This window comes from Gymnogyps californianus, chromosome 5 (assembly GCF_018139145.2).
Source record: "Gymnogyps californianus isolate 813 chromosome 5, ASM1813914v2, whole genome shotgun sequence".
NCBI lineage: Eukaryota > Metazoa > Chordata > Aves > Accipitriformes > Cathartidae > Gymnogyps > Gymnogyps californianus.
The window spans coordinates 67,373,332-67,397,550 of record NC_059475.1 but is presented as its reverse complement, the minus strand read 5'-3'; the positions used below and the strand labels follow the sequence as shown (position 1 = coordinate 67,397,550).

The window sequence follows — 24,219 nt, the reverse complement described above, 5'->3', positions numbered from 1 at the left end:
TTTCAAATTATTATTTTTAAAATATAATAAATATATGTTAATTCTCATTTATTTCCTCTTTCATACTCCTCTCCAAAATCACAAATAGTTGAAAAACAATTCAAAAATTTTCCTTTACCACTGCAAAGTTAACTACACAATATCTGAAGAACTGATGTAGACTTCTGTAATTCCTCTCTTCTTCTACAACTGCCACAAAGATATTTTAGACCTTCTATTACTAATGCAATATAAGAATAATTGCACATAAAGGAAATACTGTGAGAATTCTAAAGTTAAATACATGAACATGCAGAGTAAAAAGAATTATTTGCTACTACACAAATCGATATAGGTAACTTATCTGCCTTGTTATTTACAAATAATGACTCCTGCAAGATATACGAAAAGGAACTGCCTTAACATTAAAACAAACAGAGCAGGTTATGCTTCAAATGCCAGTCAGTCAGTCAGGCTACAGAACTGCCTCTAGTCAGCATTCTCACAAATTCTTACAACTTATGCAAGAATCCTGTTCTCTTCTGACTTTGGGGATGGTAGGTCAAAGGCATCTTTGGGCTAAACAACAAGTTTGAGAGTGAAATATCAACCAATTATAAAAAAGTATTACCAAAGCATTACCAGACACTGACTCTGTGAAAGTAATTTTTGATTAATACAGATTAGAATTCCTTGGACCTTAAAACAGGCCCACATAAAACAACCTCTTGGCTCTTTTTCCTAATACTTGATGATTACATCTTATGCTGGGAAACTTTTTGCAACTCACATTGTGAGAAAACACTGAAACAGCCTAAAAGTTCACTGCATAATTAGCTTAATCTGCTGGGTTTGTTTCTCAGAAAGGAGATCAAAGGCAGAAATGAATATAACTGAATGTGAAGGAAAAGGAGGAAAAAAAAGTGTTACAGAAGTTCAGTATAAGGAATAATTCCTCTACAATCCTGTATGGGGTAAAATGAATTGTCAGAAGTATTCTTGATTTATATAAAATACTTAATTTAGTTAAAATATTCAAAAAGTCTATAGGCATATTTAATCAATTAAATTTCTGTGTATTTCAGAAAACTATGTTTTCAATATTGCTTTAATATTTTCACTTAGACATAAAGGTAGAATGTGTTCATATGCTCAAATTTAAATACCTGCTGCTCATTAAACAGCATTCAATTTCTTTTTTCCATACATTAATCTGCAGGCAAAGATCTACATATTTAACATACACCAAACTGAAATGTGCTACACACAATATTATCCTTGCCTTTTTCTGTATATTATGCTAGTATATGTTTAATGTTACCCACACCAGCAGCATCCCTGAGCTTGAAAATCCAGCATCTGTACAGTCATGTTGTATATCAACACCAGCATGACACAATGAGTTCTGTTAACGATACCTTTAGAGCGCATGAATAGGCCTTTTCTCCCACATTAAAGGACTTCGGATCATCATCATCCAGGTTTTCCCAAATCCTAACATCTCCATCACTGCCACAAGTTACAATGCAGCTGTGGAAAGACACAGGATTTGTTAACATTCAGGAATGGAAAGGACAGCCACTGTGACTTTCAATCCCAAAATAAAAATGTTACTAAGTGTTAGGGTTTTTTTTAAACTGAAACACAATACATGCTATGCAATACAGCGAATACCTACATTTATTATGTCTAAGTAACTTATTAAACATGGGGGAAAAAAGTCACGTCTGGTAGCGTAACACAGTACCTCGAGTTTCCGATAACTACCTAGGCCTGGCACTCATCTGAACTGACCCTTAGATATTATTGGTCAACCCGTTTTTTCCACGACCTAGAGCGAGTTTTTCAAAGGACTTAATTAGCACTGATTTCTCTAAGAACTGGGCATTTAATTGCTTCTTAAGAGTTTGAAAACTTACCTTACAGCTGATTACAAAGTTGAGGGCAAAACTAAGAGTGTTAATGCATACTTGACTGAAGTTTAACACGCTTAACATGTTGGCCTGGGCCTACAGAACCCTTAAAAAATAGTTAATATGGAATTCAAGTTTGCTGGAGTTAACTTTCACAATTTTAATGCAGTAAATAATAACCTGAAGTCACAGAGCAAATATGCAGAAGTTTGCATGGGATTTTTAATTAAAGACATTGTGAATGTATAATCAAGCCTTGCATTCTTTTTTCCTAAAGTTGTTTGCAGTCCCAAAAAATTCTAATTAAACAGCGAAACGTTACAAAGCCAGTGGTGAAGCTGTGATGTTGCTCTTCTTAGTTCTGTAAGGTCTGCACTTTGACAGCAACACAACGCTGTGTTGATATTGAATATATTGATGCTGGGGAGTCCAGCAGTAGTGCACCAGTGGTATTTGGCAGAGGTGTCTGCATCCTTTTTTAAACATTTGCATTGCAATGGCAAACAAGGCTTCTTGTTGTTTTGAGGGATTGTTATTAGACGAACTCTTAAGAGTAGTCTTTGTACCAAGGCGAATGAACTAAAGAAAGGAATAAGAAAATACGGACTTAAACCATACTCAATATATAAGACTTACCCCTTGAGTTCATTTTGAGAGGGTTTGTTTTCTGGTTTACCATTTATTTTTAATCAATAAAAAGGTCACGGCAAATATTTAGTTTATATTTATACATTCAAGAACTAGTGCAAGAATAACAAGAAAAGATAGCAAGCCCAATATTTGATTTCTTCAACTATATTTTTAATTTCTTAGTGCTTATGTGAACATATTTACTGCCACACTACATTGATTTCTGCTAGATTCTATGAAGCTGCTCTTATAAAAAGTGCATATAGAGGTTTTTTATATATATATACATGCTATAGATATATGCTTACATTTAAGTTATAAATCAATCACTTCAAAACTCAGGGCATCAAAATATGTGTATAGCCAGCTCTCAACGCAGGCAAAACCTAAAGGATTTCCCAGACCAAGCCAGGCCATAAATCCATCCCAGTATCTCATGCAGCAGTGGCTGGTATAGAAACTCCTGGGAAAGCAACAGACAGGAACAAGACCATCCCTCCCCCAGACTACACTTCACCCTGGTCTCTAGGAATTAGGCAGTTACCTCCCGGTGTCATCAAAGCAGACATCCGTGTGGCCCTCGGTGTGGCCATATCGCATCGGCTTTTGCACAGACGGCATCTTCGCTCTCACCTGTTTATTTATGGAGGACAAAAGGGGAAGAAATAAAATACTTAAAAAGAAAAAGCTTCGGAAAGAGCCTCAGGCGGCAGGGCAAGCTCAGAGCTGCTGGGACACCCACGCACCCACCCACCCGCAGGGCCAGGGACACGGGGCTCAGCCACCAGCCGTCCCCTGCTTGGCCTAAGCAGATTATAGCCGGGCAGATGTTGGACACGGTGCCTGCACCTCCTCACGTCGGAAGGGCTTGGCCGTGGAAGCGAACCAAGAAAGAAAAGGGAGGAAAAAAAGGGTTACCGGGGGTCGGAGGGGCGTGGGGTGCCGGGGGCCTGTCCCTCAGACACCTCAGCGCCCGGGGCAGGCCGAGCCGAGCCGAGCCGAGCCGAGCCAGGCCAGGCCGCCCGCCGGGCCCCGGAAGGGACCCCCCCCATCAGAGGCCGCGGCTCCCCCCATGCCGGGAAAGGGGCCCACCCCAGCCCACCGGGGCGAGGGGGAGGCCGGGGGCCGCGCCACCTTCCCGCCCGCTCACCGCGCCGGCCCCGCCGCCCGCTTCGAGCCTTCCCGCGCTGGGCGCCGCCGCGCCCGGCCCCGCCGCCCAGCCCGCCCCGAGGGCCGGGCCTGCCCCGTCAGAGCCCGGGGCGGGGCTGCGCGCAGGCGGGGCTGGGGCCGGCCCCGGCCGGCCGGCAGAGCGAGGATGGCGGCGGCAGGCGCGGCCGGGGCCGCCTCACAGCGACTCGGCTCCGGCGGGTGAGGGGACCGGGGGGCTGCCACCGCCTCACCCCGGCTGCCGCCGCTTTCCCCGCCGCCTGCGAGAGCCCGCACACCGGCGGCTGCGGAGGTGCCGGCGACCTTCCTTCTTCTCCTGCCGTCACCCCCGCGCCTCGCCCGCCGCGGGTCAGGCCGCCCTGCCCGGCTGAGGGAGCGACTTGGGCGGCGAGCGGCTTCCCCGGGCAGGGCAGCGCGATCGGCCGCTCCCTCCGGACGATCGTAAGTTGGGGTCCGGGAGGAGCCGGGGCGACGGCTGAGGCGGTGTCAGCCGGGCTCTGCGCCCCTGTCACCGGGGTGGGCTCGGTCCTCGGTGGGTGTTCGCTTTTCCTGTGAAAAACTGTGCGTGGGTGCATGCCCGGTATCCATGTCTTAATGTATAGAGTGCATATATATTTACTGTGTATACTTATGTATATCTACTTAATGGCAGTCCCTCAAGAGGCACAGGAACGGCAAGGAAAGCCCAAGTGAAGGGCAGTGCCCTTCAGCCCCCGCTTAGCCAAAATCCCCATTACACCAAAGTGTTGCAGAGAGGCTGGGGAGTGCTCTCGCCCGAGTGAAGGCTGCAGGATCAAACCCATTTGGAGATCGTTATGGTAATTATGGAATTACTCTGTAATTATAGCCATCCCGACGCGTGTGCTAGATATAGTTGACAAGCGGTTGTAGCTAGGCAGGTCGCGATTGCACTGCATAAATCGTTCAGCTTTCGCGTGCTGAAAAATAGGAAGAAAGCGGCACGGTTTATTTCTTGAAGGACAAAAAAATGTTAGAGCTCGACATACCTGAAATAAGGAGAAAAAAAACAGAGTTCTCTATTTTCCCTTTACGTGGTTTTAATGATCTGGCCCAGTTTACTTCTGCTTCTAAGAAAAATTGCTTCCAGGCAAAACCCTTTTATCTTCAGTTTTGCTTTGCAGCGGACTTATCAGTGGTTGGGGTGAGCAGAGTGATTTATTTTGGAAATGTGGTTGGTAATGTGTAACAGTCACATTGTTGGTACTTTCATGAATGAATAAGTGGCAGGATTGCAAAGCTGGCATGCTTCTTTTTAAAAAAATAAAAATAAAAATGCCCAGATTTCATTATTAAACCTTGTGGAAGCTGTGTAGAGACATGTTTTCCATGGGTGTATCCTGACATATTTCAGTAAATCGTGATTTCTGGTAAGGATAATGTGTTCTAGCAAAATGATTCGAGCTGAACCACTTATCAGATAAGTGGGAAGACCAAGCTATTCTTACAGCAGCCTTACTGCAAGCCGCTGCCTGGGACGGAGACAAATGCATGTCAACTGTATTTTTTTTTTCTTTATTATTTTAATTTGCAGAAACTCTCACACAAACTGCACCTGAAATATTTTACAATATAAAAGCCGTTTTAATTTCAGCTCGATGTAACAACTAAATTCATTGTCTGGAGGTGCTACCCCCTGGGATAACTCTTTGAACGGCATGGGAAGACTGAGGGGAGGTTTTTAGGGGGGTGGGGGGATCCCATGGTCACTTGGCCAAGGGACTGCAGGCCCTGTAGCTTTGTCACATCCGAAGTGGCACGGCATCAAATGCAAAGTTATTCTTTAAATCCGGTCGGGAACTCAACCTGCTGCTGACTTGATTAATAGGTGTAAGTGGCTGCGAGCGGAGCGGCAGGGCGGGAGCTCTCCTATTCGGTTTCTGGGTGGAGCACAAAGTGTTGGTCATGGACCATAAAGCTTTTACTGATTTAGTGCTGCTGCGGTCTGCCAAGCGCTGCGTGCGTCTCTCCTTCAGCACATGAGCAGAGTTTCATTAAAGCAGTAGGTACGAGCAGCCCTCACCTTTGGCACCTGCTCCCAGGTCACTTCCACCTCCTGGGTGTGAATAAAATAGCCCCAGTGTTGGGGTTAGGTGGGCATGGCCGCATGCTCCTCTCCTCCTATAGTTCTGGGGGTATACAGACCCAAGACGAATTAAGGGTATTTCCAAGTAAGAAGTACCGTAGGTTATCATTGGTATCCTTAGACAGTCATTTTCTTTTGTGTGCCTGTGATTATTGCTTTAATTTGCTGGAAAGGCCTCTGGAGTCTAGCTTAGGTATTTTTGGACAGTATCATAAATCAAAATAAACATAGTCAAAACTGAAGAAAAATAAGTTAAGACAGAGGAATTGAGACTTAATGTTAGCCTTAATAGGTTGGGCTTTTTTCCAAAATAAGTCAGTAACAGCTCAACTTCAGTGGAAGGTCAGGTTTTAAAATGCAGTCTTGTGGCCAAAATCTAATTGGGTGAAATTAATGAAAACAGCATGTGACCGGTGAGATTTTTTTTTAAATAACTTTTATGTAAGTTGAAAGAAAAAAGAAAAAGTACTCCAATTTATTGCGGCTTGCTCTTCTCTCTCGGGATTTTATCAGCTCTAGAAGAATATCAACTTGTATAACAATTCCAAAATTGATTTATTGTTCTTTGTGTGAGTCTCCTTTCCTTGTTTAATTAGAGGCATAATACAGCGATGCTTTGGCTTTTGTGTACTTGGACAGAAAACTTTCAAAGTACTTCCTTCACTAGAAGGGTTGTGCAGCGTGGGAGCACCAAAGAGGTGGTGGGACCTCCGTCCTTGGAGGTTTTCAGGACGTGCCCAGACCATGCCGTGGCTCCCTTGAGCCCACGCTGGCAGCAGTCCCGCTGCGAGAGGGAGGGTGGGCTGGAGACCCCCCACCATCTGCTGCTTCGTTATACCCAAAGGGAAGCAGCTTGATGAAGAGGACTTGGAGGTACTGGGCTAGAGGCAAGGCTCCAGCAGCTCAGGACATAAATATCTAGTTAAAGCAATTCAGTATTTATTGAATAAATAAAAAAAGGTCTGTCTACGCTTACGGTTTTGATTCTCCTACTGGAGTTATTGGGTATTAGCTGCTGATTTAATTAGACATATGGTGAGGCTGTAACTGTCTTATCACAGTTGTTGATTGCAGCCTACCTCTGGCTAGGAGGTAATATTGTTATTGCCTCGAAATAGCTACTAGGTATTGCTTTTAGTTTGGGCTTGAAGTCTTAGTGTTGAGGCATCAGCGCTTGAAAGAAAAACCATCTTGTGCAGCCGTCTGTGCCCCCTCCTCCGCAGCCTGGCGGGAGACGTGCCTCTGAAGGAGGGAGCTGTGCATATTACAAAAACAACAACAAAACCTACCCAGCTCTCTGCTTGTCCTCAGGGACTGTAAGCTGTGACAGTGTTGGATAACCTTGAACTACAAGCTGGATCCCATGGCCCGAAGTGAACTCTGCTTATCCCTGCATGTTGCTTTACCTTTGCCGTTTGCTTAGGCGGAAGAGTTTCAAGCGTAAGGGTTTTGTCAAATCTGCCCGCTTCTGAGATGCCTAAGGTATCCCCGCGTAGAAGAAGGCTTTTGTAGGCAGGACACTAACTATATCTACCAAAAGGATCTCAGAACTGGTGCGTGTAAGCTGCACAGTGCTGGACTCCTCCATTTAACCTTGCCCTGTAGGGAAAAGTACACTCTGTGTTCCCTCTCTTTTATCCTTGCCCTCCTCTCCTACTTTTTCAGTTGCGCTCCAGCCGTTAATGGATGTACGGTGCACAGCATTTCCCTTGGACATTTGCAGCACAAGGAAGAGCTGGTTTAGGTGAATAGCCTTAAGTGGTAATACAGCACTGAATGCCTCGCTGCCCTTTATGCTTTTTTCTTTCTGACATCCAAATTATATTTGGTCCCCATTTTATTGGTGGGGCTGTGAATCACGGATTCGGAAGGGTATGAAGGTGTGACCCCTTGTTGTAATGCCAAACGGTGGAATTTGGGCACCTAAATACGCTGTGGCTGATGCGTGTTTCGGAAGGCAGCTTGCCTGCGAGCACGCGGACGTTTGTAACGCATTTGGAAACCGAGGTTTTGTCTCCTGAGTCACAAGCTGACCACTGAACCATCCTTTACTCTTCCTTCACAAGGTCAAGTTCAAACCTGGCTTTAGTAGGATGACATCCCTTTTTCTTCATTTGTTCCATGCTCTTTTCATGGGTCTAGTGTTATGTCTGATTAGCAATTACTGCTCTGACGTGGCAGAATTGGCGTCTCCGTTCCAGCAGCCTTCAAACCCCAGGGAAACAGCTCTCTGGTGCTGGCTAATGGTGCATGTCTTACAGCATCACATGCTATTTCTCTAGTTTAATTTGCAGGGTTCAGGTACCACCACCGATTCGCGATAGAAGAAAGGTACAAAGTAGAAGGTCGCTTTACAGTTAAATACAACAACAACAACCTAGAAATGACATAAAACACTGAAATTATTTCAGTTGCAAGGCTGAAGTTAGGAGATAACAGGCCTTTTCAGCACTTCTGGGTTTTGTACGTTTTGCAGTTTTTAATTAAAAGCCCATATTCTGCGGATTCTTATTCCTTATATGGGCTGGATGTGCAGAATGAGATAATTGAAGATTTCAAAAGCCATTACAAACTGTTGTATCCTAATTTTTAAGCACTTGACTTTGCAACCTCAATGATATCTCTCTGTCCAATTAAAAATCCCATATATAGAAAGTTAATGTATTTTACCACAGGATGAATCTAGAATAACCTTTTGTCTTCAGTTACTTCAGATTATCACCGGGGTAAATGAGATTGCTTTTTGTCCTCTTTTTTTAATTGTGGAGAAAATTCAGTGCTCCACTCTAGTTGTTTCTGGATGAAAAACATCAATGTTACAAAAGCACTCAATGAATCTTGGTCTAAATAAAGGTGTTTTGGGTCTCATATACAAATGTTGCCTTTCTCCTATCTGCATTGCATCCTGCAATGTTTTCACTGAAAAGTGGTTTGCAAAATCCTGAGAGAAGAAAAAGAAATCTTTATTTTAATCTGTGATTTGTAATTGCTGGAATATGGACCCCGTTCTGTGATTCCACTTGGTACCAGTGAGGTACTATTCATCTAGATTGCTCTAATGCCATTTTTTTCCAACATATTTGCACTATTTTACCTATCTTACCCTCATTCTACATTTCTGCATCTCCTCCCTTTCTCTCCCTTTTCCTTTCCCCCACAGCTCTCAGGTTAGTGGGTTGTAAATAAGGAATGCAATGTCAAAAATTCCTGGGTGAAAGTTACATCTGGGATGCATTTGGCCCACAGATTGCATGTAAGCCTTTTGGCACGGCAGTCTTATTCTTTTAGTGAAAGCAGAGGCTAGAACTCAGCCTGCGCAGCCCCGGGGGACTGCAGAGAGGTTGTGTCATGCTGGCTAATCCTGATGATGAGAATGGATTGAATGGAGAGAGGAAGTGGATGCCCTTTTCTTTTCCTGCTTAGTATTTACCATGTCAATTAGTTTAAAAAAAAAAAACACCACCACAACAAAAAACCCACAGCCAAAAAAACCCAGCGGTATAGAGGAGCTGTACATCGTTTTGGTGCAAAAGCATCGTGGTACGTGATGGGAAATGTTTCTATGTGCCGTGCCTCGGGAGAGTATAGCATACATCACATATTGCTATCTATGTACTTTGAAAAAATTCTGCTCTACTTTCAACCGAGTAATCAAAAGAGGATTTTTTTTGTTCTTTTTCAAAGCGCAACATTCAAAAGGAAACCTCTTATCTATTTGAGAATTCAATACACTTTTGGAAACAAAAGAGAATGAAATCAGCAACCGTAGGTCTCAGAGCAACACTGATTTTAATAATGTAAACTTTCTTCTCTAATGAGTAATAAGCAGTTCCATCTTTCACAGCCTTTTAAAATTGCTTTTAGTAAGGGACTGGATTTGTTTTAATCCTTTTCAGTATGTAAAGCTCCTGATATTTCAGTCCCTTAGGGGCTCAGTATTTTCTAGCTCCGTTTGAAAAGGCAGAGGAAAACAGCTTTCAGAAATTGACGGAATCTGTGACTGATATAATTTAATTTTTTTTTTATCCAGAAAGTGACCCAAAAGTGTCAGTTAAGAATAAGATCTCTGGCATCCCACCCTGTGGATTAGTAGCAAACAGACATATCATCTAGGTACAGTAGCTCTTTGTACTCTGACCTAGTTGTTTGTGTTCTGGCTTGTTCCTTCTTGAAAGGTTATTTGGAAGAGATGCAGAATTTGCTCAACAAACAGCTAAAGCAGCATCACCTGCCACGTGAAGTGCTTCCTTTTAAAATGGGCCCTAGCACAATGGGATCGCCAACACCTAAAACTGCCTGCTCTGCTGCGTAGTCAGAATGGATACTCTAAAAACACCTAGTAGGGTTTATTCTGGAGGGTGCTTTTCCCAAGGAAGGGTTAAGAGAGCCTTGTCTGGGATCAGGCCGGTATTTGTGGAGTGTTCTAGTGAATTCAGCTTGATCGTATTATTTTTACATGGTTACCAATTAATTGTTGCCGTTGTCCTGTATACACCTGCATTGGTCTTGTGTTGTGTGCATGCATAACTGTTAACTTAGCTGTGTTTTCTTTTTCCTTAGATATTTCCAGAAAGTGCCTCGAGGAAGCTTCCTTATGTAGAAAAACCCTACAAGAAACACGGTGTGCTTTCTGGCAACTTGTGAAGCTAAGCTGTCAAAATGGCAGAAAATAAGGACAGTAATATTAAAAACGCAGATGTGAGACCCAAAAGCAGCCGGAGCAGAAGCGCGGACAGAAAGGATGGTTACGTCTGGAGTGGAAAGAAGCTCTCCTGGTCAAAAAAGAGTGAGCATTGTTCTGACGCTGAAACAGCAAGTGCTGCGGGAAGATCGGGGACTAATTTAAGGAGCCAAGAGAGGAAGTATAGCTGCTCGTCTATCGAGCTGGATCTAGACCATTCGTGCGGTCACAGGTTTTTAGGCCGGTCTCTCAAACAGAAGCTGCAAGACGCTGTGGGTCAGTGCTTTCCCATAAAGAACTGTAGCAGTCGGCATGCCTCAGGACTGCCATCAAAAAGAAAAATTCATATCAGCGAGTTAATGCTAGATAAGTGTCCTTTCCCTCCGCGCTCGGAGCTAGCTTTTCGGTGGCACTTGATCAAAAGACATACAGCCCCTATAAGTCCCAAAGCGGAAGACTGGATAATTGCTGATTTATCCCAGCATGAGGAAAGGGAGGATCAGGTGCGAGACGATGAGATTGCCAACGGGGGAACGGACTCTCCCTGCCAGTCCTGCGACTTTACCGACAGCGGTTCCTCTAGGGGTGATTCGAGGTCTGAGTTGGTTACAGGTAAGGTGGTAAGGAGCAGTAAAGATGAGAGCGATATGGACTCCGACGACGAAGTTATAACACTGTGCACAAGTTCTAGAAAAAGAAACAAGCCCAAATGGGAAACGGATGATGAGCTGCTACGGATGGAAACACCTCCGAAATACCATACGCAGATTGATTATGTCCACTGCCTAGTCCCAGACCTCCTCCAGATCAATAACAATCCCTGCTACTGGGGAGTCATGGATAAATATGCAGCTGAGGCGCTGCTAGAAGGAAAGCCAGAGGGAACATTTTTGTTACGAGATTCTGCCCAAGAAGACTATTTGTTTTCTGTGAGCTTCAGGCGCTACAGTCGTTCCCTCCACGCACGGATAGAGCAGTGGAATCACAACTTCAGTTTTGATGCCCATGATCCTTGTGTCTTCCATTCTCCTGACATCACGGGACTCCTAGAGCACTACAAAGATCCAAGTTCCTGTATGTTCTTTGAACCGCTTTTATCCACTCCGCTAAACAGGACTTTTCCTTTTTCTCTTCAACATATATGTAGAACGGTTATTTGCAACTGTACAACTTATGATGGTATTGATGCACTTCCCATTCCTCCATCGGTGAAGCTGTATCTGAAGGAATATCATTATAAGTCAAAAGTTAGAGTACTCAGGATTGATGTACCAGAGCAGCAAAGCTAGAAAATATTTTTATGAAAGAATGAAATTGTCTCTAAACAGACAAATAGTATGATCAGTCTTTCTTCCTTCTAGGTTTTTTTTTTTAATAGCAACTTGATTCTTTTTTCTTTTTCTGCAGATTATTTACCACCCAAACTGGCCTCTGTCTCGGGCTTTTTTTATCCAAATGTACTTTGAGTCTTCCCAGCTCTCTTTTTTAGAAATTCTATTCATTGTGGGCTTTTGGTACTGTTCCCAGCCTAGAGTTTTATGGAATTTCAGGTAGGCTTTCTGGTATTTCTATAGATGGATAGTCTTTAGATCTAAAAACCCTAAAAATCAGTTTTGAACTTGATCTGTCTTTTATATTGTATTTACATATGTTGCTGACATGTTTGAAATAATGCACTGTTAACTAAAGATTGACTCATCTGTATTTTCTGCATTTCTTTTAAAACGAGTGCTCTAGCCTGTGTGCGTGTATGTATGTCTGTCCATATCTAATATAGTAAATTCATCAGTCTATTTGTAACATTACTATTCCTAGCAAAATGAAGTTTGAAAGAGGATATGATCTTTCTATAAATACATCAGGGGACGAAACACCAGGGAGGGGAAAAACAATTCAAGTTAAGGACAACACTCAGTACAGGAACAAACATGTATAAACTGGTCGTGAAAAGATTTTGGTTGGAAAAGAGGAAGGCTCGTCATCGTCAGAGCAGCGGGGTTCTGAAACAGCTTTTCATTTTGTGTGACAGCAGTAAAAAGCAAACTACTCATAAACTGGGATTTGATCAGTGTCTGGAAGGGATAATGATATAGTTACTTGTGATAGATGGGACTTGGACTTGGTAACTCTATTTCTATGTTGCTATTTCATTATATGAAGTACCCAGTTTTCACTATGGGAGCTGCTGCTTCTGAAATGATAAGGCATGGAATGGAAGGGTGAGAAGGAAGATATTTCCTTAAAAATCTTTATATTAAACTATCTGATCTTGCATGGTTGATCCTGAGGTGATAATGAATAACTTTCTTACTTTATTAGTAGGAGGGTTATTTTTTTAATAAGTACAGTTTAAAAAAAAAAAAAAAAGGCTGCAGATTTTTCTTGCAATGTGAAGCATTTGGTTGAATGGCCTCCTGCCAAATTCCATGTACGGGAAAACCATGCATGGATAATGCTCCTAAAAGCATTACTTACATTACATGGATAGGCAGATCTGCTGCTGAATTATTGGTGAAATCCCAGTGAGACTCAGTGGATCTGGGTCCAGGCAAGAAACTCTGTTGTTTTCCAGCCTGGCCTCGGGGTGCAGCTCCGGGAGGTGCAGGAGTGACCTGCAGGTCTGTTGTCTTCGCTTGTATGCGCTTTATTTCCTCTCGAAATACTGGGCCCAGAACTACTCTGCCAAAAGTATGTGAGATGATGTAATTGTAACTACAACAACCGCACTGTTTCCTCTCCTTTGATCACAGGGAGCTTTTGTATCTTCTTGAAATGCTTTTGAAACTGAGATCCCCAAGCCTGCACATTACAAATGTGTTTAATTTCATGCATGCAAAAGATCTTATCAAAAATCAGCCATTACCCCTGTGCGTGAGGTTATGTTTGTGTGCAGGCTAGGAGTGGCAGAGCACAGCGCTGAAGAGTCTCACTCCCAGATTGTAGACTAAGGCTAAGCAATATTTCTATTATTTGAATCTTTTAATTTCACCTTGTACAGAATCCTATGGATTTGTGGACATCAAATCTGCCCTGCAAGCTGGGTACTCAGGAGTTACCAAGGAACCTTTGCCATGCAATTCCACCGGCAACCTGCTACTTTGCCCTTGCCCCCCCCCCGCCCCGAGCAGAGAAAACCCTTTCCACTAAACTGCTGTCGCTGTGATGATGTAAACAGATTTCCAGGGACATCTGCTTAGAGACCAGCCTGTTTGTTTTCCCTGTGTTTTAAATAGGTTTTGAACCAAAGTCTCCAGAGAGAAAATGCTAACGCATCAATCTATCGCATCGCACATGGATGAATAGGCTACAGGACAAACTCTCAGCTGCTATAAATCAGCGTGGCTTTATTGATACGCTTATAACGGCTTATACCAGCTGAGATTCTCCCTCCTCCATATGCAAATGTAATTGTATGACTGATGTCAGAAAAATTACCCTTTTTTTGGGAAATCTTTTCCTTGTGCTGCTTCCATTCAACTGACATTGCCTTTTGCATAAACTGTGTTTTATCAAGGACAGCTTTATACTAGTAAATCTATTTTTCCCTCTATCTACCACTGCCATTTGCCAAATACAAAGTGAGCGAGCAGCAGGGATCATCTTTGCTCTGCTCTTTTACGCTGTGCCGGCCATGGTGGAATGGTGGCCTGTGACTTGCGTGGCTGCAGTATGAAGTAATAGTATCTGGTTCAAAATCTGACTTCACAGAGTGACGCCAGAGATATTTGCGGTCTGCTTGATTAAAATTCTCTTTCAGAAACTCTTAATTAGGGCAAAAAGCTCATAATTTTAGATAGTGATTAGCATTATTATTATTTCTATCGCAAGACCACAAAAAATAGATTTCGACCAAAAGTGGTACTTGCTTTGGAAGTTAGCGAAGGCCACTATCTCTTTCAAAATCAGCAAAGATTTTGTCCCTTCAAAATGAAAGACCATGAAAGAACCTTTTTTGGGGTATAGTTCCCCAACGCACTGTGTTTTCAGTGTTGTTCTGTATGCAGCCTACATTGTTTTGACATTTGTTGATGCATCACTTACCCCAAAAATGTCTTGAGCACTCCAATTTTAGGAGACCTATATAATATAGCAGTTGGGGGAAGAAGGTGTGGCACATAAAAATAGTGCCTTTGGACTGTGGGCCAGTTAATTGCATTTATTTAGAGAAATCATATGTAGAAAATATCGATGAATGGGTTTTTGTGGAAGTTCACCCTATTTTTTTCTTGTTTTATTTGTCCAGATCATTCATACCTGTGTGACATTTGTACCTAATGACAGCGAGTTGTGTATACATGTGTGGTCTGTGAGAGAAAGATCCATTTTGTGAAGTACACATTTTTTTATGAAGCTGTGGTGGGTTTGGTGTGGACGCCAGGCGCCCAGCAAAGCCGCTCTATCGCTCCCCCTCCTCAGCTGGATGGGGGAGAGAAAATATAACGACAGGCTCGTGGGTCGAGATAAGGACAGGGAGATCACTCAGCAATTACCGTCACGGGCAAAACAGACTCGACTTGAGGAAAATTAATTTAACTTATTACAAATCAAATCAGAGTAGGATAATGAGAAATAAAAAACAAATCTTAAAACACCTTCCTCCCACCCCTCCCTTCTTCCCAGGCTTAACTTCACTCCCGAATTTTCTGCCTCCTCCACCCGCAGTGGCGCAGGGGGACGAGGAATGGGGGTTTGGGTCAGTTCATCACCCGTTGTCTCTGCCGCTCCTTCCTCCTCGGCAGGAGGACTCCTCACACTCTTCCCCTGCTCCAGCGTGGGGTCCCTTCCACGGGAGACAGTCCTCCACCAACTTCTCCAATGTGGGTCCTTCCCATGGGCTGCAGTTCTTCACGAACTGCTCCAGCGTGGGTCCCTTCCACGGGGTGCAGTCCTTCAGGAACAGACTGCTCCAGCGTGGGTCCCCCGCGGGGTCACAAGCCCTGCCAGCAAACCTGCTCCAGCCTGGGCTCCTCTCTCCACGGGGCCACAGGTCCTGCCAGGAGCCTGCTCCAGCGCGGGCTTCCCACAGGGTCACAGCCTCCTTCGGGCATCCCCTGCTCCGGCGTGGGATCCTCCACGGGCTGCAGGTGGATATCTGCTCCACCGTGGACCTCCATGGGCTGCCGGGGACAGCCTGCCTCACCAGGGTCTTCCCCACGGGCTGCAGGGGAATCTCTGCTCCGGCGCCTGGAGCACCTCCTCCCCCTCCTTCTTCACTGACCTGGGTGTCTGCGGAGTTGTTCCTCTCACATCTTCTCAGTCCTCTCTCCGGCTGCAGTTTGTTGCGCAGTTTTTTTCCCTTTCTTAAATCTGTTATCCCAGAGGCGCTACCACCATCGCTGATGGGCTCGGCCTTGGCCAGCGGCGGGTCCGTCTTGGAGCCGGCTGGCATTGGCTCCATCGGACATAGGGGAAGCTTCTAGCAGCTTCTCACAGAAGCCACCCCTGTCGCCCTCCCGCTATCAAAACCTTACCAACAAACCCAATACAGAAACATGAGAACTCAAAAGGTCTGTTTTGCTTAAATCCATGTACCCTTTTTTCTCTTTTTTCTTTTTTTTTGATAAGCCTTGTAGAAATTAACTGGTTTTAAAATATGTCAAGAATTGTCATCCTAAAGTTTTCCTCCCGCTGCTGTCATTAACAGACTTACCAGTGCTGCTCACTCCAGTAATACTCTATAACACCTTGCATCTGAAGTATGACCCAAAGATAACCAAGTCTTGAAGTTCAGTGTTGAAGCCGTCTAAAAAATGAACCTCAGAAACAGGGTAAGAACTTCCATTTCCTAAGCCCAAACTCTTGCAAGACAGAGATCCCAAGTTCTTCAGGATGAAGATTAAATGTGGAACAAGGAAAGGTGTGGAGATGTGCGGAAAAAGACGTGCTCAAGACTACACAGCAGGTCAGTGGCCGAGCGAGGACGTAATCCAGAGGTGACCCTGGCCGCAGCCCCCCTGTTTTGGGGCACCCAGCCGGCTTTGCATCAGGAATTGTGTCGGCATGACGTGGTTGTATTGGTTTGAAGGCGGTTCCCTAGGAGGACAGTAGAAACACAGCGTAGTATTGAATCAGTGTGAACAGCTTCTGGTGAGAAAAAAAGATCTGATTTTGATAAATTATTTTGATATAAGGGGGGAAAAAAGGTCAGGCTCTTGCTGCACGCTGGGCAAACTACATATACACGCTATTTTTACACGTTTAAAAAAAATTAAACGCTCTTTCCATTAATGATGTTCTCTGGAGTTTGCTTTTGCCTGAAGTGACTTTTTGCAGCTCTGTAGTAATGTCAGTTGTTGGCGCAGTGCCGTCAATGCAGAGCAACTTCAGCTCCATCAGAATCATTGATGGATCTGGGGTAGTTTGTGTGTCCCATAATTGGGAGTACACGTTTCTTCTCGATTTTCCTATTCTCAGCACTTGGCTTGATGAAATCCAGGGCACATTTGGAACAGGGTACGTGTATCTATAGTAGCATATCCAACTTGAACAAAAATAAACACGTGATCATAATTTAAATGCTTTCCTTTTAAAGATGCTGGTGTGTTTCCAATATAAAGAAATCCTTGTATGATGCAGTCATACATGGCCTTACTGTAAAATTGACATGCTCTTAAATAATTAAAAAGGGGGATACTTTAATTTTGAAAAAGGATGCTGGAGGAAGGAGGTTAAAGGAAGCTTTTAGTCAGCTCTAAGGTTAGATTTATTGATCTAGTGATCAATCCCTTTCTCTTTCCTGAATTTAAAGCTAATGGGAGACTGTGGTCTGAGATGAGTGGCTTTTAGTTAAGGTTTTTGACTCTTATAAATAATACAACAAATGTCCTAGTAAGTAATAAGAAATAAGATACTCGCTCATTCTTTTTAAATAGAACAAATGTGGCAAACAAGACTCAGCTGTAATTTTTGAAGTCATTTATTAGACAAATTGCTTTTCTCTACTTCTTTTACAAGAGAGACATAAACCATTATATTATTTATTCATGAATCATAGCCATTAAGATGATAAATCAAATTATCAGCTTCCTGTCTCTCTTTAGTTTTAATCATCTTTTATAGTTCATGCAATATAAAGACAGCTTCCTTCCTATGAAACAAGAGACCTTCAGAGACCTTTTTATTGTAAATGTACATTTCCTTCCCATTTTTAAGTATATCCTAGTGATTTTCTCTGTCAATTTTATCTGCAATAAAAATCCGATAAGGAACTTGTACATTGATTCAATATAGCAAAGTTAGCTGTGAAGTAAGTGATTTTGCTTAACCTCTGAAATAACGGAGTACTGGAAAATGCAGTTAAAGGATTTTTTCTGCCACCCCTAAATGTGCGTGGTAGTATCAAACATTTAATAGAGGAATATTTAATAGAGAGAAATCTTGACACAAGCTCACATACTGATAGCAGGACCTTTCTCAAAAGGCTTAATGTGAGCTCTGCAGTAGTATCACCTTTTTAATACCTTTAAGCTTACTTTTTCTGCTGTATTCACGCAGCCAGTATGTCTTTGCCTGTTCCCATAAGGTGGGAGAGCTAAGGTTAGGCTGTGAGCTGAGATGGCTTCACGCATCCTTTCTTTGCTTGCTCTCCGTCTGCGTCTGCCTGGTTCAGCATCTGAAACAGTCGTAGGACGAGCTGCACGTGACGCGGTGTGGGTGGAGAAGTTGTCCATTCAGAAAGAAATGCACATTGATTTCCATTCCAAACAGCGGCAGCTAACTGGTTTTCAACTTGATCGTCCTTGTTAAATACTACTCTCAGGAAGCACCGATGAGGTCAGAGTTACCGAGGGTGGAAGAAGAACCTCTGTCTGCATCATTAGAAATACTCATCTGCGCTACAGTGTAAAAATCAATACTTGTTTACTCAACTCTATGAATAATAGAGTTTTGAACGTAAATATATAATTTATGCATCTAAAATCTATAGCATGGGGCTGACGTGAGTTGCAATAACTTCCCTCTTCCCTACATCCATTTTAAAAATCCCCTGGGCGTCTGAGGGATGCGTTATCTGGCCAAAACGTGTCCTCAGCCCGTTTTGGCTCGTCATGACCGCAGGCGGGTCATTACGAGCACCTTCCCGCGGGGATCCTTGCAGGGATAGAAAAGGTTGCCACGTGCCCCAAGGATATCCTCGCGTGGGTACTCCAGTTATTTTATTGCTGGGGAGAATCCCTGGAACGGCGTGTGTTTGGGACCAGTCAGAGGGATGTCTGGATCAGAGAGCATAGCTCCCGTGGTGGTCACAGCATAATTAAAAGTCATAGCAGGCTCGTTAGCCCATTAAGGATGTCTGGCCACTGAGGAGGGCCAAAGGCAGCGTCCCTCTGCTAAAGCTGGCCCTTGTGAATACCGGTCCCTCTTCCCTCCACCAGTGCAGAGATACGAGGACGACTGTCTTGCGAGATACGAGGACGACAGCCTCGCGGGGCAGCTGCCACGCAGGCAGCGCATCTCCACATTCCCACCATGGCGGTGACACCTTTTTGCAAAGAGCATGCCCTGTAAAGTCCAAAAATGTTTGTCTCTCTGTCTTCTTCATTATGCTTGTGGCTCTTGCATATCAAAATGATGCAGCAGGAAAAACACCGGGCTTGAGTTACGTACCGTAATCCACCAGCACAAAGCCACTGCTGGAAAGTACCAACTTAAGAAAGATTTGAACCCAGCTTCAAGGTAGGAGGCCCTATTGGCTATCTGGGAGCTCTCCCATCTTGTTTTCCTTATTTTTCTTTTTAATTCTTTGGGGGGAAAAAAAAATCTTAGTTATTTCTTAAGTCTCATGTTCAGCCACTAGCTAAGAGCATCTCTGAGTTTGTCTCAGTTGAACAGGTTCATTGCCAGACCTTTTTTTTTTTAATGCGCATCAGTCGGAATAGACTACAGCCCATTGTTTGTGCTAACGTGGGATTTTTTGTTTAAGGAAAAGGCTGGGTTTGTCCCTCGTAGCAGTTATGTGATTGTATTTCTAGGTCAGGTCTTTATGTGTAGTCACATGAAGTTTCAATTTGGACAAAACACCCGGTAAGGGTCTTGATGCTTGATGCTGTTATGATTAGAAAGTTGTCTAATCAAATTTTGTTTCCAATTAAAAAAATTGGATTAGCTCTCAGACTGAGACCTTCGCTGTTATTTTTAGTCTACAACTAATGAACCCCTGAAAATAGAGTGTATAATGAAAATACGGTGATTGGTTCTGCTGGGATGGTTGGGAAAATACATTAGCAGATCAGAAAGGGTAATAAATCTTCCGTCACAACCTTCCTCATTAAACTAGATAATTTGAAATTGCCTCTAGTGTATTAAACAGTTCATTATTTTGTAGGGGAGCAACACACAAGACAAAAGAGTAGTGTTCTTTTAATTGATATCCAAAGCCTGAAAAAAAAAAAGATCAAGCAAATTAGTCAAGAAAAATCAATCTGAGCACTGGCTGTGTTGCTGTACAACTTGTTCGGAGCCATCCGAAACTTCACGTCCTCTGACTTAGGGGAAGGAGGAAAGGTCTCTGGAAAATGCTGGGGGAGAGAGGGCAGCGGGAAGGGAAGAGCTCTACTGAATCTGACATAGTGTTTTTCTCCACCAGCACAGCTGCCAAATTAGATAATTTCAGGTTTGTGGATATTTTTCTCATGGTTTTAACACATGAGAAATGAAGAGCCCCCAAAACTTAATTTCTTTACTTTATCAGCACCTTAGTGTTATTCCAGAGGCACCTAATGCTTCAAACAGGCAAAGGGTGCCGTCAGCCTGAGGGAAGGGTGTCTGCAGGAGCACGAAGGATAACCTGAGTGGGAAAGTGCAGCAAGGGGAATTTGGGGTGACAGCTGAACCAAGGAAGGAAGCCGGTGCCGGGGTGCGACGGAGACTTTTCTCTGTGTGGCTGGGTATGACCTCTCATCAGCAGGAATGGGAAATCTCCACCCTGGTGTTTTTGGCAAGGAATATCTCTGTGCGATCTTCAGCCTCCCCAGAAATTCCTCATTTTTCAGGACATCTTTGACCTGGCAAGCTGGGTGCTGAGGGCAAGCTGAAGGCTTTTCTTGTCCATCTCTTTACAGCAAAAATGCTGGCATTAGATGAGAAGATGCCTGAGATCTCGCTGCCGCCAAGGCAACCCAGGGTTGGCGAGGGGGACATCCTGTCATTTTTATACTCCTGTCATATTTATACTCTCCGAGCCAAATTATATCTTGGTGTGATGCTGCTGGCTCTGGTATCCTTGTACACAAGGAATCTTGGTCCCGTGCCCAAAGAGAGGGCAAATGTGAAGGGGAAATAGGAGAAGATTTGATTGGGGAAGATACATTGAAAGGTGGCACTGAGTGGGAGGCTGCGAGTTTGAGTACGCCAGCCAGATGAGGCACTTGCCCTTTGTCTCTTTTACGTTGATTCACTAAGAACACATGCATTTATTAAGAGAAGCCAAAAAAAAAGAATGTTCCCTGTTTGAGCAAATGCCTCTGCCCGAGTCCTCCTCTCCTCCAAGTGAGTCAAAATAAAAATCAGCTCTCACCCCTTCCCAGCCAGCCTTTCTCACGCATGAGCAACGCTTGGTTTCTGCTGGATATTCCCTCCTGACAGGATCTTCTGCGACCACAGGTACGATCTGTTGGTACAAACTACCTCAGCGGGCGGCAGATACTTGGCTAGACAAAAGACTAGCCAAGGAATAAAAGGCTCCTTTCTTTCACACGAGCCAGGGGGATGCACTGAATACTTTGATATCGTGCTTCATTTAATAGCAAAAGCACAAGTAAATAATCCTTTGCTTTATCTGATGTGCTCCTTTATTGTGATTCCAGGCAGACAGGATTATTGCAGGGGAAGGGAAGGGGGAGAATGGCGGAGACCTAAAGGGAAGGAAGGGGGAGGCAGGGAAACCGGGGAACCGGAGTTGTGTCTTTCCAAGGGCTTCCTAAGCCAAGCGTTGTGCCCCTGCTCTTTAATCTCCTGTCCTTCTTCCCCCAGATTGTACGCTTAACTGCTTTGAGACCCGCACACTGTAATCAAATAGCTCTCCCGCAAGCACATTTTGGATCCCTGTTTGTCAAATGTTTGGCCACGTTAGGGTAGAAATTATTCCAGATAAATTCGTTCAACACTTCATGAGCTAAAAATGGCACATTTGTTATCACACAAATAACATATGGCATTAGCAAATGAAATTTAATGTTGTAGCAGCTGAAATCACAAGCGTAGCTTATCCACCTTAACCTGAGCGCACAGTGGTAGGAAGTAAAGCAAAAAGATGTACACCTCCCTCCATCTCACGTTGGCTGGAGTACTGTCACGAGCATCCAAAAGTCGTTCTTTCGCTGCCTCTGCCAGCTTCGGCTTTATCGTATTTGTACTCTAATGCAAGACTTTTACACTGACTTATCTAGTTTTATATAAAAGCCGAACATGTGAGCGGCCATGCCAGGCTGGGCCAAAAGTCCGTCTAGCCGCGTACCCCATCCCCAACAGTGGCCACAAGTGAAGACTCAAGGAAGAGTAGCTCAGACAGTGGCCGGCCCAGTTCAGCAATGTGCGCTTTACTTGTCTCAAAATCAAAATAAGCATTACTATATTAAGTTATTTTGAATGGGGCACTACACGGCTGTACGCTGGTGTTTTTACGGTCTAAACCCGACGGTGTGTCTGAATTTCTAACAGTAGGGAGATTCATTGCAAACAACTGACTGCAAATCAGTGAATGAATGAGAGCAGATCTCCACAAAAGTATACTTAATTCATTTGCCAATTACAGTTCATTTTCAATTATGAAAATACATTTTAGCAGGCATGTAATATATATTTTATCTAAAAGAAAAGTAACTTCTAGCAGTATTAGACCTAACTACAGCGCTGGCTATTAAATCTTTGCTGAGAGGGAAAGGAAAGAGTCCATTCATTTTTACTGCCCTTCAGCATAATCATTCTGGAGTCTGATCCTGCAATCCTTGCTCTTACCTACTTGTTCTTTAGAAAGAATTTGTGTGATTAGGGGCTATTCATAAGTTTGAAGAGCATTGCACTTGTTGTTTTTACCTCCTGTTACTTCATTAAACCTGCGGTTCAGGGGAAGGCCTCCTGTTTGGGGAGTTGGTTCTTTCTGCTATTTTGGCAGCATATCTTGTTTTTTTTCCCCAGAATGTGTTTAGATAAAGTAGCGCCAAGGAAGGAGTGCGACACGGTCCAGAACGAGACCGGTTTTCTCAGGTCACCAACCGGCCTGGGCACTGTGACACTGGGCTGAAATATTACCGAGGAGGTGTTATTCATGTTCGTTATTTGTATTGCAACAGCAGCTCCATGCTGCTAACCTCAAAACTAAAACAAGGAGATGCTCCATATCCCAAAGAATTCCAAGTCTAAGCATAAAATACGAAACAACATATGAATATAGGAGAGGTGGTAGAGGGGAGTGGGGTCTGCAGCAGTGGTGTTAACCGAGTCCAGGGCAGCAGTCGTGGGATGGGGAATCAAAGGACGGGAATTTCCCGGAGGAAGAGGAGAACGAGCTCATGCCAAGCTGAGCAAAGGCAACCTGGGGACCTGGGAAAGCAGGCAGCGGCAGCAGGGGAGCAGAGTTTGCTGGAGGCAGTTTTTAAGTGCCCATTCTGCTAAACTGCCTCCAGCACAGCCCTGGGGAGCCCGAAATAGCAAGGCAATTATGTCCTGAGATCCCTGTGATATTGTTAGAGTGGAGCCCAGCACGTTTTGCAATGTACTTCATCATAACAGCCAGTTCCTTTTCTTTCTAAATGGCTGTATACGAGGAGTATTTCTGCTAATTAATTAGGATGCATTCACCCCTGGGGGCGGGGAAAGAGCTTACAGCGGGGATTTGAAATCTGTTTCTTCAGACAATATTGCAAACATTTACAGGGAGGAGTAGCGCTTGCCCCCAGGCAGGGAGAACTGAGATAACATATAATGCTCACTCATACAGCCTGGAGCTACGAGACTCTGGTCTGGTGGGGAGAAGAGCAGCCTGGCTGCTGGGAAGACTGGGGATGAAGTTTGGATGTAGGACTTCCATGAAAAAAATCCAGTGCTGGATGAACGTTTTTTTGCCCTGCTTCAATGGGATCTCCCCAGGGTAAACCCGCGCAAAGACAAACCTGTCACCCAAACTCAGCTGGGCTGAGACTTTCTCATCTCAAACCTCATACAAAAAGCCCTGAAATCAATGAGGAAGCTTTGAAATGAACTTTGGATCAGGCTCATTCCAAACCTTCCGTTATCTCACTTCCAATTTATCACTGAAATGTCAGTAATCCTCCCCAGGGAGACTTTCTAGTATTTAAACAGCTACTACCCTGCATAATTTCTTCCTGTTTTCGTAACAGAGAAGAGGAACTGAGAACATTATGCTAAATGCCTCAAGAGTCCAAAGAATAGAGATTTTCATGGAATTTTCTGAATTTATTATCATTGCTAGGGATGTGGCTAGAAACAACCCCAAGGTTAAAAAGTTCAAATGTTTGTTTTCTTTTCTTTTTTTTTAATGACTCTTGCTTGAAATGATCTTGACTTCAGTTAATTCCAGCTACATTTGCACTTTAAAGGAGCTCTGTCAGACAGATAAATACAAAAATATTTAAGTCTCATTTATTTATAGGAATCCTTCATACTTGGGTGACTATTGACTTGACAAATCCATTTGACCTAAAATATGACTAAGAAGTGTATCTGCGGTACGTTTATTAGTTGAGAAGTCTTTCCCGGGCTAATCTGTTTTCCGGCTGTACTCTTCC

At 43.7% G+C, this 24,219-nt stretch overlaps 2 protein-coding genes across 3 annotated transcripts in view; one reads left to right on the top strand and one right to left on the bottom strand.

Annotated features, from left to right (window-relative positions):
• Nucleotides 1–3,476, bottom strand: part of WDHD1 (WD repeat and HMG-box DNA binding protein 1) — a 29,871-nt gene extending 26,395 nt beyond the window's left edge. Inside the window, exons 1-3 of the mRNA XM_050897412.1 lie at nt 3,441–3,476; nt 3,067–3,155; nt 1,398–1,509 (exon numbers count right to left, since the gene is read on the bottom strand). Coding sequence (XP_050753369.1) covers nt 1,398–1,509; nt 3,067–3,143 — 189 coding nt within the window. The 5' untranslated portion in view covers nt 3,144–3,155; nt 3,441–3,476. The remainder of the gene's footprint in view (nt 1–1,397; nt 1,510–3,066; nt 3,156–3,440) is intronic.
• Nucleotides 3,477–3,938: 462 nt separating this feature from the next.
• SOCS4 (suppressor of cytokine signaling 4) lies at nt 3,939–12,231 on the top strand. 2 transcript variants are annotated; one of them, XM_050897434.1, is made up of 3 exons: nt 3,939–4,130; nt 4,342–4,507; nt 10,354–12,231. In XM_050897434.1, the coding sequence occupies exon 3, from the start codon at nt 10,453–10,455 to the stop codon at nt 11,761–11,763; it is 1,311 nt and encodes a 436-aa protein (XP_050753391.1). In that variant the 5' UTR covers nt 3,939–4,130; nt 4,342–4,507; nt 10,354–10,452; the 3' UTR covers nt 11,764–12,231. The 2 variants fall into 2 exon arrangements, with proteins under 2 accessions (XP_050753391.1, XP_050753390.1); XM_050897433.1 differs by lacking the exon at nt 4,342–4,507.
• The last annotated feature ends 11,988 nt before the right edge of the window (nt 12,232–24,219 follow it).

Coding starts and splice junctions, on each gene's coding strand:
- SOCS4 (XM_050897433.1), top strand. CDS start 10,453: ATGGCAGAAAATAAGGACAGTAATATTAAAAACGCAGATGTGAGACCC.